We start from the raw sequence: 19,401 nt of genomic DNA, 5'->3' as shown, positions 1-19,401 counted from the left end.
CCCCACCCCCACCCCAGGATTGCTGTGAAGGTACAGCAGCACATACGCGTAAGAAATGATCTGACAAGCTATAAAGTGCCGCACCAAGAGGGGCGGGGTGGCAGTTTCCAGCATGGCTCAGAACCGGAATGTCAACATCTTCTGAGGTTCTAGAATTCAGATTCTGAACCCTCAGCCAAAGAGAAAAAGGAAGTGAACTTCGGCATCTGTCAGCCACTGCTTGGCTGTGTGGCTGGGCGAGCCTCAGCTCATCTTTGCAGCTCCACTCTCCTCATCTGTAAAGCGGGTGATGACAGGGCCAACCTTCAGAGTTCACGTGCAGAGGGGGTGAGCCCCTTGACTCTGTGTGCTCGATGCCCGGTAGCCATTACTCATGGTAACACGGCCCAGTCTGTACAGATTAAATAACCCACGTTTCCTGTGTTCCCGTTCTCTGAAGAGAGGGGGCATTAAGCAGTCAGGGGCCCCTGCTCTGCTGAGAAGCAGGAGTTTGCCAAGAGAGAAAATCCCACGGGTGGAGTAAGCATCGTGGCTTGTACGAGGGCCTCCAGAGGCTCAGGAGGAAGGACACGGGCTCCCTGGTGGCAGACGCCCCCTGAGCCCGCCCTGTCTCCGGCAGGAGAGACCTTCCTCCCCTACTACACGGGCCGGGCCATCGACGGCATCGTCATCCAGAAGAGCATGGAGCAGTTCAGCACGGCCGTCATTGTGGTGTGCGTGCTGGCCATCGGCAGGTAGCGACCCACGCCCTGCCCCCACCCGCCCCGGCCTGCCGTGCGGGGGGAGGGCAGGGCCAGCTCCTGAGAGGAAAATGGGCCAGGGAGGCCCAGGAAATGCCACTGGGGGCCTGTCCCTCAGCTGGTCCCTGTGGTAATCAACAACCCAACGGGCTTCGTTCTGCCCATTTGGTTGAGCCACGCCCTAGAGCCACACCCTCCTGTCCCTAAAAATGGCTTCAGCCCTCGGGGTTCCCCTTTCACCACCACCCCACCCCTGGCTGTTTTCCAAGCTGGAAACAAGGGCCCGCCTTGTCTGTGCTGTTCTGGAAGGGACGGGGGTCTGGCTGGTAAAGCTGGGTCCCACCCCCACAGTAAACGCAGTCCCCCCCCCCTCCCCGTACCCTCCCTTGGAGGCTCCTGTTGGGAACAGGGAGACCCCGTGGAGGTGCCAGCTCCGGAGGGTGGGCTCGAGGCTGGGGTCCCGCCCGGTCTGCGCCTGCCAGCAGGGGGAGGGGCAGCGGGTGGCGGTGCTCGGTTGTCCGAAGGACGTCGTGCTATATATAACATCTCTTATCTGCAATTAGCTCATTTGCCGCAGGTATTCGGGGCGGCATTTTTACCCTCATATTTGCCAGACTGAACATTCGCCTTCGAAACCGTCTCTTCCGCTCACTGGTGTCTCAGGAGACGAGCTTCTTTGACGAGAATCGCACAGGTTGGTCCTCCCAGGGCCTCGGGTGACCCGGGGCTGGGCCCGGTCTGGTGGGCTTGCCTTGCGTTGAGGATTTAAATGGGTACGTCGGTGGTCTCAGTCCTGCTGGCTTTTCCTGCTGTCGGGTTCAGGATGGGGACAGCCCGGGAGGCTGGCTTGGACCCCTGGCCCTGCCTGAGCCCTGGGGAGCTGGCCTGCTGGCTGAGGTTTTGGTGTGAGCTGTGGCCACTAAAGAACCCCGGCCAGGCCACCCGATGTCACTGCAGCAGCCAAGGCCTCATCTCGCACTGGCTTGTGGGAAGCACAAGGGCCGGGACTACCCAGGCCCGTGGCCTGAGAGGCCCGGCTCCCACGGGGGTGAGCGGGGCAGGCATGCAGGGCGGGGCAGGGTGGACATTACAGCATCCGGCTGAGATCCAGGCTCTAAGACAGGCCAGCCTGACTGCAAGCCCTGTCACTAACTTCACCGCGCGGAGCCTCTGCTTTCTGCTCTGTAAGACGGGAACAGTAGGCGTAGCCCTACGCCTCCCCCCGCCCCCTCCCCGCCACGGGGCAGTTGTGAAGCTCTTAGCCTAATCGTAAAGGGCTCTCTGCTCCTCTCTCCTCTGCAGCCCAGATTGTTGTTTCTTTGAGGGAAGAGGGCAGTGACCCCTCTGCCAGTGACAGGGAGAGACATGGGTTCGGCTCTGGCGCAGTCACAGACACGCTGTGCAGCGCTGAGCAAGCCTCTTCCCCTTCCTGAGCCTCAGCTGCCCCCTCTGTGCTCTGAGAGGTGCTGAAGCTGAAACAGGATGCTGCTGACGAGGCTGGGCTCCGAGCAGCCCTCAAGGGGCACCTGCTCTTCTGCCCCCCCACCCCCCCGCCCCACCCAGAAGGTGGAGAAGGTCCGAGCGCCCCAAGGGTCCCCCGCCCTGCCCGCAGTGGCCCTGTTGCCGCAGTGGGCGCTGAGCTGCCTGTGTTCCAGGGGACCTCATCTCCCGCCTCACCTCGGACACCACCATGGTCAGCGACCTGGTCTCCCAGAATATCAACATCTTCCTGCGGAACACGGTCAAGGTCACGGGCGTGGTGGTCTTCATGTTCAGCCTCTCGTGGCAGCTCTCCTTGGTCACCTTCATGGGCTTCCCCATCATCATGATGGTGTCCGACATCTACGGCAAGTACTACAAGGTAGGCCCCGCCTGGTCCCCGCTGGTGTCTGTGAGCACTGGCAGCACCCGAGTGACCCCTTAGGAGGGCTCGGGGGGCCACGGGGGGCTAGTGAAGGACTCATCCTGAGGCTGGTGTGCGTTCATTCCCTGGTTCATTCAGTCATTCAGTAAATATTTATCGAGCACCTACCATGTCCCAGGCACTGGGATACATCAATGAAACAGACAAGGCCCCTGCCCTCGAGGAGCTTATATTCTAACAGGAGAGACAGACAATAAATAACAACAGCAATGATAATGGAAATGTGTAATACAGTAAAAGATGGTAAGTGCTAAGGAGAAAAACCAAGAGAGAGATTGGGAGCATTGGGGCTGGTTACAGTTTTAAATACGTCTTTCTGAGAAGATGGCATTTGAGTAAAGAGGTGGACATCTCAGGGAAGCACGTGCCAAGCAGAGAGCACAGCCAGTGTAAAGGCCCTGAGGTGGGAACGTGCTTGGTGTGTTTGCGGAGCCTCAGGGAGGCTGGTGAGGCCGGAGTCAGGAGTGAGGGGAGAACAGGGAGGTGACGGGGGCCAGACGGTGTAGGCCTTTGCGGGAAGTTTGGTTTTCGCTCCGAGTGCAAAGTTTATTCTCTTTCTATATGTTCATGTTGGGATAGGGCCTAGGCCCCCAGGAGCGAGGCCCTTGCCCACAGTGCAGTGATGGGCAGGCAGCAGTCCCCTCGGCTGCCCCTTGGCACTGCCTCTGTCAGAAGACTCGGCCTGTCAGCTAGGCCCCTGCCTCACCTTCCTCCTGCTTCCCGCAGCGGTGGGTGCCCCGAGCCCTAAGGGAGCCAGGCTGGGTTCAGACAGGTGCAGGCGGCCCCTTCTCCAGGGACCCAGGCCTGCCGGGGGCAGGGGCTCGGACATGTGATCAGCTCAGGGTCCCCAGCTCAGTTGGAACCCTTGGTGCCTGTGACCTGAGGCCAGCCCCCAAATGATCCGTTTGCCACAACCCCCGGTGTCACCTCTGGCAGAGCCCACCACCCAGGAGGGCCCTCTCCCCCGCAGTTCTGGGTCACCTGCCCCGCTGTTTTCCTCCCCGAGTAGAAAAAGTAAATATATGAGTTGGAGTCTGAGCCGTTTCCCTTCCACCCCACCCTTCCTGCCTTCCTGCCAGCCCCTGGGAGGGGGGTAGGAAACCCTGGAGCTCCCCACACCAGCCGCACCTCTGCGCACATCTCAGGCCCCACCTTCAAGTTCAGCCAGGCGGGGCCTCAAGGAAGCCCCACCTGAGTCTCGTACCTGTACCCGAGTGTATAGGATACAGCCACCAAGTCATCGCCACAAGCCACACACACTGCCCACAGCCAGACGTGACTCAAGGCACAGCCTGGCTCCTCCCAGGATGCCCGAGTACACTGCATGCTTCCGATGGCCTGGGCGTGACTCGCGGGTCATGGGACATGCCTACGTAGGACCTTGTCCTGGCCTCCTGGGCAGCCTTTCTGCCTGGTGTGAGATTCTGAGTGTGGTAACTATTGCAAAGCCTGAATAGCGAGGCCCAGAGACTGCTTCTGGAACTTCAGTGAGCCTGGTGGTCATGTACTTGGAACCACTTCTCAGCCATCCATCTCCAGTTATAAGTACATGATGCGGGCAGATTTCATAGCCCGTGGCCTCCACCGCCATCTGGAACTTGGCTAGGAGTTCTGGAATCTCTGTGCCAACCCTCAGGCTCTTACCTAATTTAATGTATGTTGCTGGATGTAAATGATACTTCCTTAATAGTTAGTGTTTCTTATGTAGTGTACAACCTGAACAACCATCCAGGGCGTCCCTGCTCTTCTGCCAGCACAGGACCAGGTATTGAGACCCCTTTTCTCAGGATTATCCAAAACTGTATGGTCATGCATAACCTCCTGTGAACACTGGAGACGAGTTCATGATCAGCCCCCCATGCCTCAGGAGCTCACCCCCAGAGCCCAGCTGGAGTCTGTTCTCTGAGTTCAGCAAACCAAACTAGATGGAGATGGGGGAGAAAGAGGAGCTGGGTCTTACCCCCTTGTCCTGGAATTTCCCTGCAGAGAGCTGGAAGCCGCTAAAGGTAGAAAACCCCAGAGACGCCTGAGGGCTCAGGCAGAGGGTAAGACTGTCTGTTTTGGGGTCTCCTCCTTCTTGTCCCCCCTCCCGCCCATAGAGGCTCTCCAAAGAGGTCCAGAATGCCCTGGCCAGAGCCAGCAGCACGGCCGAGGAAACCATCAGCGCCATGAAGACAGTCCGGAGCTTTGCCAACGAGGAGGAGGAGGCGGAGGTGTACTCACGGAAGCTGCAGCAGGTGTACAAGCTGAACAGGAAGGAGGCCGCAGCCTACATGTACTACGTCTGGGGCAGCGGGGTATGTGCCCCTGGCCCGGACAGGTCTGACCCAAAGATGGGGGCCCCCTTGATCAGGACATTAGCTCAGGTCCCTGCATGCTGGTGTGACACTTGACTTTGTCCCAAATTTCTGCTTGTCCTCGGAGAATCTTTCTGGAAGGGAATGCAGCCTCTCAGTGAATGTCCTCATGGGGCACCTCCTCTTTCCCTCTCACCTGGGCGTGAGGTGGCAGGGTAGGAGCTTTCTTTTCCCAGCTGGGGGAGCATCCCTGCCAAGGCGGGGAGTCACCCCAAGGCCAGCTGGGGCCCATCCTCAGCTGCTTCCCAGCAGGTCCTATGTCACAACCACACACATGCCCCATTAGAGTGTCTGGCTCATGCCCTGGGGGTGAGTTACAGCCCCTCCTAGAGAAGGAGCACTTGGGTCCTGTTGCTGTGTGCTGGCCACAGCTGGGGGTGGGCTGTCAGGGAACAGCTGGGGTAGGAAGGAGGAGGGTTTGGAATTTAGGAGGAGGAAGGAACTGGTGGTCTACAGGGGAAGCAGGGGATGAGGACCTTCTGGGTCCCCCCAGGCTAGGCCACCCCTCAAAAGTGCCGAGCCAGGGAGAAGAAGAGCCTGAAATCCAGCTCAGCTAGCTAAGCCTCTTGGCAGTCTGCCCACCAGCAGGGGCACCTCTCACCGCTTGTGCAAAGGCACTGTGGTCCAGCCATGGATCTAGTTCTGACCCAGCATGCTGGCTTGGGATGGGGAGGGGCAAATAGGGACCCTGAGTGGGTTGTCATGGATACGCAAGTTCTACTCCTCTCGCAGACACTCCCCCAGAGCGGGCAGGAGGCACGCACACCCCGGACACAGCCCCTCCTTCATGGAAACACAGACGTCGTCTGCTTGGCCTGGCTTGCTGTGTGACCTTAGCCAGTGGACTCAGCCTCTCTGAACCATGCTTTTCCCAGTGAGGAGAAGACCAGTAGCTCCAGTCTGGCCTCACTGAGGCGCTTAGGGGCTGCATGTGTGTGCCAGGACCTTACAAAGAAAGCCTTGTTCCCAGCCAGGCTCATGGCCTGTTCCAGCTGGGGACCTTTGCAGGGAAAAACTCCATGGCGGGGGCAGGGAGACCGTAAGTGACAGAGGGGCCCCAGCTCGTGGGAGGCCATCCCTGCTGCTGGCTGGAGTCTCAGTCTATGGCTGCGAGTGTGGAGCCCAGAGCTGCTCTCACCTCCCGCTGCGGCCTGTGGGGCAGGGAGTGGAGGGCCTGGGAGGAAGGTCTGAGCCAAGGCCCCCGTGACTCACATGCCCCTTCCCCTCTGCCTCCAGCTCACGCTGCTGGTGGTCCAGGTCAGCATCCTCTACTACGGGGGCCACCTCGTCATCTCGGGGCAGATGACCAGCGGTAACCTCATCTCCTTCATTATCTACGAGTTTGTCCTGGGAGATTGTATGGAGGTGAGGGGCCAGCGGGGGGAGGGGGTCCTGGGGAGAAGGGAGAGGGATCTAAATGGGGGTGCTCCAGGGTCCGCGGGAGGTGCTGTTTCTTTCTAAAGAACGGGATGATACCAATGATGAGACGAATGCAAACAAGGGACGGCAACTCCATTTACGGAGCAAAGACAGAGCTTATTTCAGAAGATGCTCCTGAGCGCGCCGGGCGAGGTGTCAGTGCTACTGCAGTCCCCTCTTCCTGGAAAAAGAAGCCGAGGCTCAGCGTGGTTAGACGACTTGCCCACCACGTTTGTAGGGGAACCAAGTTCAGAGCCAGATGGTCTGACTGTTTTAACCCACTTTAAAGAGTAGCTTCATGGAAAAAGAGCAGAGTGGGTTTGTTTGTTTTTTTTAAATAGATTGTGTGTTCATTTGGTCCCCCCACCAGCAGGTCCTGAGAGCTGGGGTGCATGTGCCCCAGCTGCCATCAGTCACTGCTGCAGGGTGCTTGGCGTGCTTCTCTTGCCTCCTACCCCCCACAAAGCCCTCCAGCATTGAGGTTGAGCTTCTGTGTCCTGCAGTGATGAACCTCTAAAATGTGTGTGTGTGGCGGGGAGGGGCGGGTTAGCACCTGCTGCAGATGGCGCTTTGCATCAGCTACAGTCATCCATGCGGTGTCACTTGAATCAGCGCCTAGGAATCCATGCTTCAGAAACATCCTCACCAGTGGGCATAGATGTGTCTCCGAGGATGTTCAGTGTGGCGTTGTTTATAATGGTGAAAAGTTGAATGCCCGTCAACCAGCGACTGGGTGAATACAGTACATCTGTAGTCCAGAAACGGTCTATCTGTGCTATGAAAACTAGGCAGCAGCCACAGAAATGAGGTGGAGCTGCGTGCACTGGCCTGGAAAGAACCCTCAGACACGCTGTTAGTGAAAAAGCTAATCCCTGAGTCATAGGGATGGTTTGATCCCATTTGTGGTTTCTTTCATTTCAGAATTACTTAATCACGTATGTGCATGTGTTTGTAAAAGCACAGAGAAAGGACTCTGATAACTGGGGCCACCTCTGGGATGAGGCACAAAGGACAACTTCTACACAGCATTTGTATCTTAATGTGAATTATCATATCTGGATGTTACGGTAATAGCCGTAGCTCTGGTGTATTGAGGGCTTACTCTGTGCTGAGCACTGTCTTCACAGAACTATGACCCTGGTGCTGATATTACCCCCATTTCATCAACCAGGACCCGCAATCACAGCTCATAAGGGCCTGAACTCAGGAGCCAGATGTGCCTGGGTTCGAGTCCTGGCTCTGCCACTTCCCAGCTGTGTGACCTGGGGGAAGTTACTTGAGCTCTCTGTGCTTCAGTTTCCATATCAAAGGAGATAATGATAGAACCTACCTCGTACCATATGTAAGTGCTCAGTAAAATGAGTCTTTATTCACACTTACCCTTGTGTACATTGTTACCAAGGAGATGTATAGCATAAATTCAGGGTCATTTTTTAAATTAAAATTTTAAAATTCTGTGGCAGCTGAAAGAGGAAGGTCCGATTCCTGTTCTGCCACATTCTGTCTGGTTCATTTAACTTCTGTGAGCTTCCGTTCCCTCCTCTGGGGGGTGATACACCTACTCTGCTGGACGGGGTGAGGTTTAGCTGTGACACAAGGCATCGGTCTTTATCATCGCTGCCCTCTTTTTTTCATCACTGCCATGATCTGCTGCAGGTGGGGCTCCGGCAGCCTCCTTTGGGCATGGCCCCCCCCCCCAGAATTGCTGCTGTGTTCTTGCTCTCTCCACACCCCCTTCAGCTCTCCGGCACCATGGCGGGGGGCGGTCCTAGGATTGGGGTGTCGATGGGTCAGGAGCGTGTGTCTACTCCTCCCGCAGTCCGTGGGCTCCGTCTACAGTGGCCTGATGCAAGGAGTGGGGGCCGCAGAGAAGGTGTTCGAGTTCATTGACCGGCAGCCAACCATGGTGCATGATGGGAACTTGGCCCCCGACCACCTGGAGGGCCGGGTGGACTTTGAAAACGTGACCTTCACCTACCGTACTCGGCCCCACACCCAAGTCTTGCAGGTGAGAGAGGGCCCAAGCCATCACTCCCCCCCTTCCCCCCACCAGCCCCCAATCATCCTTTCTTTCATCCCGTTTCCTACCGGCCAGGCCATGGCAATGCAGCCAGGAACGTGAAAGGCAGAGTCCCTCCCCTCCTGGAGTTTGGGCTCTAATTGGGGGAGACAGATCATTAACAAAAGGATTCCTGGATAAGTGCTAGGAAGGGAATAAATCGGGGTAGTCTGTCAAGATGGTATTAGCAGTCAAGGCATGCTTCTCGGAGGAGGTGATATTTGATATGAGACATAAACAAGGAGCAGGAGCCAGCCGATGGCTCTCTGCAGAAAGAACATTCCAGGCAAAGCAGACAAGTATAAGAGTGCTGCCAAATCCTAGAAAGGAGAGTATTCAGGCCGCGGCAGGGAGGCAGGCTGGGAAGGGTACCCGCCTGCATCTGAAGCTAGAGCATCTGAGCCAGTGGCTCCACACCATCTCTGTGTGTTCCTTGCAGAATGTCTCCTTCAGCCTGTCCCCAGGAAAGGTGACTGCGCTCGTGGGGCCGTCGGGCAGTGGGAAGAGTTCCTGCGTCAACATCCTGGAGAACTTCTACCCCCTGGAAGGGGGCCGCGTGCTGCTGGACGGGAAGCCCATCAGCGCCTATGACCACAAGTACTTGCACCGAGTGGTACGTGCACGGGCCTTTGCTGCCCTCCTCCACCCTTTCCTTGTCTGACCTCTGTCCCGCGAGCGCTAACAAAGATGCGAGGAAGAGGGCTCAAGACACATGTACAGTTCAAAGGATTATCACCAATGTAACACCACCCACTTCAAGAGATAGAACCTCCCAGCCCCTCAGAAGCCCCCATATGCCCTTTCTCTTCCCCTCAAGAAGCAATGTCTTGCCTGACTTTCACGATCATCGTTTTCTTGCTTTTCTTTTGTTTCCCCATCTCTGTGTGCCTCCCCAGACAGCGCAGCTGTGTTTTGCTAGTTTTGAACTTCATCTGGCAGGAATCATAATGTGTATTCTTTGTGCCTTGTTTCTTCCACTTAAAATTATTTGTGAGTTTTCCAGGTTGAGGCTGTGTTTGTAGTTCATTCATTTTCATTGCTGGTAGATAATCCACTGTGTAAACATGTCACAGTCCATTTACACATTCTGTTCTTGATGGTTATTTGGGTTGTTTCCTGGTTTTTTACTATTACCAACAATATCTAGATGGACAGTTTTGTCCGTATCACAGTGCACATGGGTGGGTAGGTTCTCCCAGAGCCTCAACTTTAGTTGTTACTGCCATTAAGGTGGTTTACTTTTTTTTTTTTAATACACTTCACATTCCCACTAGCAGTGAATGAGAGCTCAGGTTGTTCTACATTTAATTATCTCCAATACTTAAAGGAGGCTATTCATGACCTTACAGTTTTTGGTAATCCTCTCAGAAAAGTAGACTCAACACCTGATCCTGTGCTGGCATAAGAGCAGGGATGCCCTGGACGGTTGTTCAGGTTGCACACTATACAGAAAACACCAACTATTAAGCAGATACCATTTACATCATCTATAAACATTAACTTATGTGAGAGCCTGAGAGTTGGCACAGAGATTCCAGAACTTCTGGCCAGTCGTAGATGCTGGTGAAGGCCACAGATGGTAAAATCTTCCCACCTATGTGTATATAACCAGGGATAGATGGTGGAGAAGTGGTCCCACGTGTGCCACCACCAGGTTGCTGCCCACCAGAGTTCTGGAAGTGGTTCCTGGAAAGAGCTGTTCAGGCTTTGTGATAGTTAATACACTCAGACACTTAATCTTCTCAGACAGTTAATATTGCCAGTCCTGAATCTGTACCAATTGGTGAGTATTCAGAGGTAATTCAGTCAAGAGGTCTTTTGCATTTTCCTGGTGACTAAAAATATTAAGTCCCTTTTCATATGTTTATTGACCATTTGGATTTTCTCTTCTATGAATACCCTCTCTTTAAATTTAAAATTTTAATCTTCATAAACCCAAAGCAGTGAAACTCAACAACCTAACCATATTCCCATACATTCAGATGATTTTATAACAAAGACTTCACCTTTTGAACTCCACCCTGTGGCGGGAACCAGCGTTAGCAGTTCAGTCAATATCCTTTCCAACATGTTTCCTATCTTTATAGAAACATATCTATATAATAAAGCCACATGCACTTTTTAACAAAAATAGAATCATGATATGTGTATTATAGTTTGGTTTTATGGGTACGCTGTAATCATTTAATCAATCCTCAATTTATGGACAGATTTTCTTTTTTTCCCCTTTTCTGCCATTTACAGTATTGCAGTGATATCCTCCAGCTACATACAGATTCCTAAAACTGGGACCGTGAGACAGCAGCTCCTTTCAGTTGTTCTCTTATGGGGAGGGGGTATCAGCCAGGGAGGCCCTTGAGACCTGGGCCCGCTGCGGCCTCGTGCCTCCTGCCATGGGCAGACTCACTCACAAAGTTACACTCCACACTCTTTCTCTTTTCTTCCAGGTCAGGGGCAGCCAGTGAGCTCTGTCTCGGAGGTCAGGGAGCTTGGCTTGGCCCAGAGCAGCAAGCTTAGCAGGGCTCCAGTGTGTGGGTCAGGGAGGCTGAGGGCTCGTGCAGAAAGTGGACTCCACTGTTTGGAAAGAAGAGAGGCAGCTGAATGCAGCAGCCGGCTGCGGGCCCTGATCAGATTTCAGACCAGAGGCCCCGGCGTCACTCAGGCCGGGGGCTGGCGAGGTTCCTGGTGACAGCTGGGCAGATGTGTTCCTGGCCTCTCACACCCCATCCTTCCTCCTCCACAGATCTCCCTGGTGAGCCAGGAGCCGGTGCTGTTCGCCCGCTCCATCACAGACAACATCTCCTACGGCCTACCCACCGTGCCCTTCGAGGTGGTGGTGGAGGCCGCGCAGAAGGCCAACGCCCACGGCTTCATCATGGAGCTCCAAGATGGCTACAATACAGGTACAGGGCCCGGAGCATCACCTCCACCACTCCTGGAGGTCCACCCTCAGGGATGCAAGCCTGACTTACGCATTGTCCTCTGCCAGCTGAAATTCACATAACATAAACTTAACTACTGTATTTTAAAGTGAACAGTTTAGTAGTATTTAGTACATTCACAATGCTTTACAGCCACCACCTCTGTTTACTTCCAAAACATTATTTAAAAAGAATATATGTATTATATTTATTATAGTTGCTTAATTTTATATTATAAATATTTTAATTTAAGTTAAACAATATATTATAAGTTTTATTTAAAATATTTAAAAACTTCAACTCATGCAATTTACATAGTTGAAAACTAAAAAAACAGCCATAACGATACCCAATGCAGAGTTTCATTTCATCTCAGTCTTTACCGCCAGCTCCCTCCTGGCCCCACCAAAACTTCTTCTGTTAGTTTCTTTCTTTCTTTCTTTATTGGCTGTGTTGAGTCTTCATTGCTGCACATGGGCTTTCTCTAGTTGCTGCAAGCGGGGCTACTCTTTGTTGTGGTGCACGGGCTCCTCGTTGCTGTGGCTTCTCTTGTTGCAGAGCACAGGTTCTAGGCACATGGGCTTCAGTAGTTGCGGCATGTGGGCTCAATAGTTGTGGCTCACGGGCTCTAAAGCACAGGCTCTATAGTTGTGGCACACGGGCTTAGTTGCTCTGTGGCATGTGGGAATCTTCCTGGAGCAGGGATCGAACCTGTGTCCCCTGCATCAGCAGGCAGATTCTTAACCACTGTGCCACCTGGGAAGCCCCTTCTTTTAGCTTCTTACACGTCCTTTTGGAGTTTCTTTATGCAAATGTGAATATGTATTTTTATTCCCTCCTGCCCTTTTACAGAAAAACCCCCAGCACCTTCTATTCTGCACCTGGCTTTTATTAATTAATTAATTAATTTATTTATTTTTATTGGCTGCATTGGGTCTTTGTTGCTGCATGCGGGCTTTCTCTAGTTGCAGTGAGTGGGGGCTACTCTTCGTTGCGGTGTGTGGGCTTCTCGTTGCGGTGGCTTCTCTTGTTGAGGAGCACGGGCTCTAGGCACATGGGCTTCAGTAGTTGCAGCACATGGGCTCAATAGTTGTGGCTCATGGACTCTACAGCACAGGCTCAATAGTTGTGGCACATGGGCTTCAGTAGTTGTGATGAACAGGCTCATTAGTTGTGGCTCATGGGCTCTAGAGCACAGGTTCAGTAGTTGTGGCACACGGGCTTAGTTGCTCCACGGCATGTGGGATTTTCCTGGACCAGGGATCAAACCTGTGTCCCCTGCCTTGGCAGGTGGATCCTTAACCACTGTGCTACCAGGGAAGCCCTGTACCTGGCTTTTTAAAGTGACCTTTCCATTTTGATACCTAGAAAGCTCCTTTTTTTTTTAACTACTGCATAGTATTCTGTTGCGTGACTTTATAATAATTTACTTGAAAATAACTGATTTCCTGTTTCCTATTGATGGACATTTGGTTTGGGGTTTGTTTTTTGGTTTTTTGGTTTTTTGGGTTTTTTTGCAATAACAGTGCTGTGAGTCACTGTGCATGAGAAAGTGAATCTGTAGGAAATATTCACAGAGATGGGTTTGCTGGGCCAAAGGTCATGCCTCTGTAACTGTGCTCTATGGACTCCCACAGCACAACCCGATAGACACAGAGGTGTGTGCACTATAGCACAGGAACCACACCAGCTGTACCCCAGGAAGACGAGGAAGTGCCTCTTTCCCCTCAGCCACACCAGCACAGTGTGTTATCAAACATTTGGATTTTTACCAAATTAATAAGTAAACATCAGTATCTTGGTACCAATTGCATGTAGTTGCAATTTGCATGCCTCTTATGAACAGGGCGGAAGAGCATCCTTCTATGAGGTTTCCAGCCAGTGGCCCTTTTAGGCCCCCCTTTTCCTGGGGAGCATGGCTCCCGTGGCCTCAGGGAAAGGTGGAGACAGGGGCTGCTCGCTCCTCCCCAGTGCCGCCCGGCCTCACCTCCCTCCCTCTTGCCCCTGTGCCTCCGCCACGCAGAGACTGGGGAGAAGGGTGCCCAGCTGTCAGGCGGCCAGAAGCAGCGGGTGGCCATGGCCCGGGCTCTGGTGCGGAACCCACCTGTTCTCATCCTGGACGAAGCCACCAGCGCCCTGGATGCAGAGAGCGAGTACCTGGTGAGTTGCGGGGTGGCGGGTGAGGCTGGGGCAGGAGCAGCTCCAGGGGGCCCCGGCCCCCTCCACCCAGCAGACGGCCGCAGGGACTCTCCCAGGCCATCAGCCTCCTGCATGAGGGTGTTCCGGAGCTGAGGGCAGGGAGCAGGGGCAGAGGAGGCCCAGGGCCTGACCACCCTGGCCCAGCCTCCAGGCTCTAGATGTTGAATTATATGGAATTGGATTAGAGTCAGGAGATGTGGGACCCGGATCAGGAGCTCTGCCCTGCAGCCCGTAACTTGAGCGCGTCTCTTACCCCAAGTCTCGTTTCATCGGGAAAGAGGGTCCCGTAGTGTGCTTGAAGCAGACCAGCTACCTCAGTCTCTGCATGGATCAATTCATGTATTACACGGGTATTTAAGGTGCGCCTCCAGGGCACCAGGCGCTGTTCTAGGCACAGGGGTTACATTGGCTTCTGCTTGCAAAGCGTTTCCAGCCCAGGGGACGAGATAGACAACAAGGAGACAAGCATGTGCTACGGGGGGCCTGTGCTACGCAGAAAATGAAACAGTCCTGTGATAGGGAGATTGAGGGGAGGGTCGCTGTTGTCAAAGAGAAACACTGCTGGACGTTATTTAAAGCCGGGAAAACAGATTCTATCCAGTAGCCACTGTCAGTAGGGAAAAGAGCTGAGCCCCATTCCGATTTGTGCAGGGGTGATTGTGATGACGGAGGGTTTCAAAGGGAGATTGAGGGCACAGGGAGGGGGCAAGAGCGGGGGATCGGGGGAAGCTCGCCAAGGGCTGAACAGTGCAGGCACAGTCGTTCCCAGGTCTGCTGGCCGGCAGTGCGCAACCACTGGCATTAGGATTCCATCCTCCACCCAGACTGGGAGACGGGGGCCCTGTCCTTCCCATGGTTATGTTGAGGTGGCATTCAGGTCCTTGAAGAAAACATTCCTGTGTTTTAGGAGATTTGCATGTATATCTCCAGGGGACAGAAGGAGGTTTTACAATTACAAGCCCTTTTTGGTAAATGCTCTAAGAAAGGGAGCTTGGGGCCCACCGTCAGGTGATGTTGAGAACAGTCAATTCTCCTGGCAGTGCTGGGCGTTTAGGGGCTGGGGCCGTCCTAGTGACAAGGCTTTGCACTGCAGAAGTCCCCCTGGAGTGTGGCTGTCTTCATGCAGGGTTTGGATGGGGTCACACGTGCTAAGAATTCTGCAGTTCATGCCAATAGAACCGTGGTCATCAGGGACCACTTGAGCTGAGACCAGAAAGGAAAGGAGACAGCCAGCAGGGGTCTGGGTAAGAGCATCCCAGGAAGAGGGGACGGTGGGGGCAAAGACCCGGAGCAGGTCCACAGCCAAGCCCCAAGGTCAGTGTGGCTGGTGAGTGGGGGTTGTACAGAGTGAGGCAAGGACAGAGGCAGGGGGACACGAGCTCCTCAGGCCCTAGAAAGGAGTTTGGATTTTTTCCATTAATAGATTTTCTTTTTTTAGAGCAGGTTTAGGTTTAAAGAAAACGGAGCAGAAAGTACAGAGTTCCCATATACCCCCCTCCCCCACCACAGTGCCACCTGTGAACACCTTGCGTTAGTGGTACACGGGTTCCAGTTGACGAGCTGGTATTCACGCATTATTACTAACTCAAGGCCACGGTTCACATTAGGGGTCACTGTTTGTGTTGCAGATTCCACGGGTTTTGACAAATGTAGAATGTCGTGTTATGCAAAATAATAGTTCCACGGCCCTGAAACTCGCCCGGGAGTTTGGATTTTATCCCACATGGGACAAGAAGCTCTCTGAGGGCTTGGAGTTCAACGAGAACTGATTCAAAGTGCTAAATCCACGTGGGGAATGGGCGGGAGCAGGGCGGGAACTTTGCAGGCATCCAGGCTAGAAGGAAAGGTGGCAGAGGTGGGAAGATGCGCAGAGACACACTGGGGGGATGGAGTTACAGCACCAGCTGATGGGTCGGACTCGGGTGATGAGGGAAGGATGAGGAAGCAGGTGATGCCTGGTTTTGTCGGCAAGAGCTTCGGGGCTGATGGTGAGACCATTAACCAAGGCCAAGGTTAGAGGAAGGAGCAGGAAGACCAGGAGGCGACCGTGTTAGGGGCCCCTCTGTCATTCGTCCAGCACTGCCCTGTGTCAGGCTCTGAGCTCTGTTCTCTGTGGACAGGAAGCGGGTCCTTTGCACGCCCTGGCTTTGCAAGCGAGGAAGGCTGGGAGAAGCTGGGCACCCGTAGGATGCGGTGGATCTGGGATCCGGGCCAGGGCGGGGCGGGGCAGTGGGTGGCGGCGGTGCCCGTGTGAGCCGGCGCCCTCCTGTTCCCGCAGATCCAGCAGGCCATCCACGGCAACCTGCAGAGGCACACGGTGCTGATCATCGCGCACCGGCTGAGCACGGTCGAGCGGGCACACCTCATCGTGGTGCTGGACAAGGGCCGCGTGGTGCAGCAGGGCACACACCAGCAGCTGCTGGCCCAGGGCGGCCTCTACGCCAGGCTGGTGCAGCGGCAGATGCTGGGGCTCGAGCCCGCCTCGGACTACACAGCCGGCCCCAGGGAGCTGCCGGGCAACGACAGTCACAAGGCCTGACCGCGGGCCCTGCCTCTCCCCATGGGGCGAAGGCCCCGGTGCCCACCTGGCAGATGTGCCCACGGGGGCCCCTGGCCGCCCCCGCTGCCCTCTGAGCCCAGGCCCTGGAGGGCCACCTGCCTGTCCCACGTGTCACGGCTTCCTGCATCTCCCCCCCATCCCCCCCCATCCCGTTCCCGCCCTGTTCCCCGGGCCACCACCAGCCCCCTGCTGCCATGAGCCACCCCCTCCAGTCTGGACAGCAGAGACACTACTGGTCTCTCCAGCTGGTCTCCCAAGGCTTCTGAGCGAAGGTAGAGCTACCTTTTTAAACCAAGATCCCAACCAGGTTTTTTACTGCTTGGTTCTGATGGGCCCCAATCAACTCCTAGATTTCAAGACCATTTTTCTAATTGGGAGTAGTGATGGGCAGGTTCACTGAGATGCTCTAGAGACTTCTGAGCCGGGAACGAACGACCCTTCCTAAGAGCCTGGGGGATGTCAGGGAGGACTAGGCCTCTCCCCTTTGCCCCTGGAGAGAAGGGGCCTCCCTGCCCCAGAGTGGGGGACACGGGGAGGGGACTCCCCATCTCTCCCTCCCCCCAGCTTCGTGAGTCAGGCCAAGGGTGGGCAGGGAGTGGAAGGCGCCTGCCTGCCTGTCACCCCGCCGCCCCCCAAATCTAAGCCAGTCTCACTGTGAACCACTACAGACCTTAAGTGGGGGAGTGAGGGGCTGGCCGGGCCTCCCAGAGCCTCGGGGTGTCCCCCGCCCAGCACCCAGCTTGAGCCCCTCCCCCCACCCCCCGGCTGGCAGCCGCCCCCCGACACCCACCCCGCCGCCCCTCTGCTGTTCTGAGGCCCTTTGGATGTTTGGGAGTCGCGTTCTCTTCCGTGTCCGGCGGGCAGGACGCTGGCAAAGCCCAGGCCTGGCCTTGTGGGGGGGTCATACGATGTTGGGAGAACCTGGTCAATAAAGTATACTACCTCTGACCCCTGACCTCTGACCTCTTCCTGGGCCATCTGCCTCACCGCCTGGTTAGGGCTCTCCATCAAATCAGCTCTGCTGTAGTTGTGGGGACACTTTGGGTGGTCTAGGGCCTCCCCCCAGTGTCCGGGAGCCCTGTTTTGTGCCCTTCACGTGCCCAGGACCCCCGGCGCAGACATTCACGTCCGTCAGTCTGTCTCCATGGGGCTTGTGCAGGGTACTAGAGACCCGCCTCCTCTAAATCCCTGGGGCTTCTGTGCCTCTTGGGAAAACTGAGACCTAGCAAATGCCACCTGTTTTTTTCCATCAGGGACGGGGCACCCCACGCCCACCAGCCCAAGGCGCCGAGAAATATTACCCAGAACGGAACAGCTCAATCAGAAGAGAGGCTTAGCACTGGACACAGAAAGACCTCCTGGTGGTGGTTCTTATTTGCCGGATTGTGTGGAAGTCTGGGGTCCCGGGGTGGGGGCTGGGGCAGTGGCTGTTACCAACTGGCAGAGAAGTATTTTAATATTTTAACTACTGGTACAGTCACACTGCATATACCACCTCCATGTCGGCCATGTACCCATTTTCCTGCCAAATAAACCGAGGCCTGAGACCCAGACTATGACCAGCTGGGTCCCCTGCTTGCCCTCAGGGGCTTGGACCTGCCCTGAGAATCTTATTTATCCAGGACCCTCTGCCTCCCTCCTGAAGAAGCCATCATGAGCCTGAGAACTGGGTCCCGAGGTGGGGGTTTGAGGTGGAATCCAAGAGATACCAGGTGCTTAGCGTCTGTTCTCATTTAATCCTCACAACAACCAGTCCTCTCCCCGTTTTAAAGCTGAGGAATCTGAAGCTCAGAGAGGTTGATTTTCCCTACACCACACAGCCAAGACCCCACAGCTAAACCCCAAAGAGCAGGGAATGAAAAAGTTGCAGGGCATTATATTATCTGGACTCTTTTGCTATGCTTAGCATTTCATGATAAAAATAAATACAAATTTTTAAACGCTGTGAAGAAAAAAAACAAAAAAAAAAACCAAGAAGATACACAGGTGAGCTCAATTCAGGCAGAAGAAAAGTTGAGACAGCTGTAATGGGCTTCCCTGCTTATCTTCCCCTCTCTGAGCCTCAGTGCTCTCACCTGTAAAGGGGGTTGTGTCGCAAGGATGGAAGAATGGAAGGACAGATTAAACCTCCTGCCAGGGGCCGGGGGGCGGGGGGAGGAGGAGGTGCTTGGAGGAGAGTATATTGGTTTCCCGTGGCCGCTGTAACAAATGACCACAAACCGGGTGACTTAAAACAACAGAAGCTTATTCTCTCCCAGTTCTGGAGGCCAGAAGTCTGACATCGAGGTGTCAGCAGGGCCGTACTCCCTCCGAAGGCTCTAGGGGAGGATCCTTCCTGCTTCAGGAGGCTGCAGGTGTTCCTGGCTTGTGGCTGCATCCCTCCCATCTCTGCCTCTGTCATCCCATGGCCTTCTTCCCTGTGCATCTCAAATCTCCCTCTGCCTTTCTCTTATAAGGACATTCATCATTGGATTTTGAGCCCATGTGGATAAACCAGGATGATCTCATCTTGAGATTCTGAATCATATCTACCAAGACCCTTTTTCCAAGTAAGGTCACACTCACGGGTTCCAGGGATTTGACATGGATCTCTTGGTTGGGGGGGGCGGCCAGGGGGACCCTGCAGCCTTCATCCACGTGGCTTTGCAACCCTTGTTCTGCCCCTCCCCTGGGGGCCGCTGCCCTGGCCCAGGGCCACCTCAAGACTTCCTGTTGGGTTTTGGGGGTGGGAGGATTCGATGCTCAGAGGGCGAGGACAGCCAGGCTTGGTCAGGCTGGTTGTGGTGGGGATGGTGAAACTGGAAGTAGAGGCTCCAGGCTGGACCAGCCCACTGCTGCCAGCTTCACTTGTCCTTTCGTCAATCTGATTCTGGTCTCTGGCTGCTGAGAACACTTCCCCCTCATCTCAGTGCATCAAATCCGAACACCTCCCCATGGCTCCAAGGCCTCTGCCTGCTTTTCAGCCTCAAGTGTGACCCTCGGTTGCTCTGCTCCAGCCACACTGCCCTTCTTCTTTCTGGCCCTTGGGAAAGCTAAGCTCATTTTTGCTTCTGAACCTTCCCACTGACTGTTCCTCCTGCCTGACACACTGTTCCTTCCCCTCAGTTCCCAGCCGGTTCCTTCTCATTACCCTCTCAGCTCACACGTCCCCTCCTCTTCAACAAGTACTGAATGTGGGGCTCCCCCCAGTCACCCTGATCTGTTGTCATCACAGCACTTGTC

The 19,401-nt window shown here is 54.8% G+C and overlaps 1 protein-coding gene across 5 annotated transcripts in view; it reads left to right on the top strand.

The window, feature by feature from the left end:
- The window catches only part of ABCB9 (ATP binding cassette subfamily B member 9), a 37,440-nt gene extending 20,325 nt beyond the window's left edge, over positions 1-17,115 (top strand). For 4 of the 5 annotated variants that reach the window (XM_057746655.1, XM_057746657.1, XM_057746658.1 and 1 more), the window contains 10 exons: positions 620-734; positions 1,304-1,434; positions 2,396-2,601; positions 4,764-4,961; positions 6,258-6,386; positions 8,260-8,448; positions 8,939-9,112; positions 11,243-11,402; positions 13,444-13,580; positions 15,898-17,115. In XM_057746655.1, coding sequence (XP_057602638.1) covers positions 620-734; positions 1,304-1,434; positions 2,396-2,601; positions 4,764-4,961; positions 6,258-6,386; positions 8,260-8,448; positions 8,939-9,112; positions 11,243-11,402; positions 13,444-13,580; positions 15,898-16,158 — 1,700 coding nt within the window. In that variant the 3' untranslated portion in view covers positions 16,159-17,115. The remainder of the gene's footprint in view (positions 1-619; positions 735-1,303; positions 1,435-2,395; positions 2,602-4,763; positions 4,962-6,257; positions 6,387-8,259; positions 8,449-8,938; positions 9,113-11,242; positions 11,403-13,443; positions 13,581-15,897) is intronic. The other variant, XM_057746660.1, reaches the window with a different exon arrangement.
- The last annotated feature ends 2,286 nt before the right edge of the window (positions 17,116-19,401 follow it).

Source organism: Hippopotamus amphibius, chromosome 8 (genome assembly GCF_030028045.1).
Source record: "Hippopotamus amphibius kiboko isolate mHipAmp2 chromosome 8, mHipAmp2.hap2, whole genome shotgun sequence".
NCBI classification, from domain to species: domain Eukaryota; kingdom Metazoa; phylum Chordata; class Mammalia; order Artiodactyla; family Hippopotamidae; genus Hippopotamus; species Hippopotamus amphibius.
Note: the sequence above shows the minus strand (reverse complement) of the source record. Positions and strands in the feature narration are given on the sequence as shown.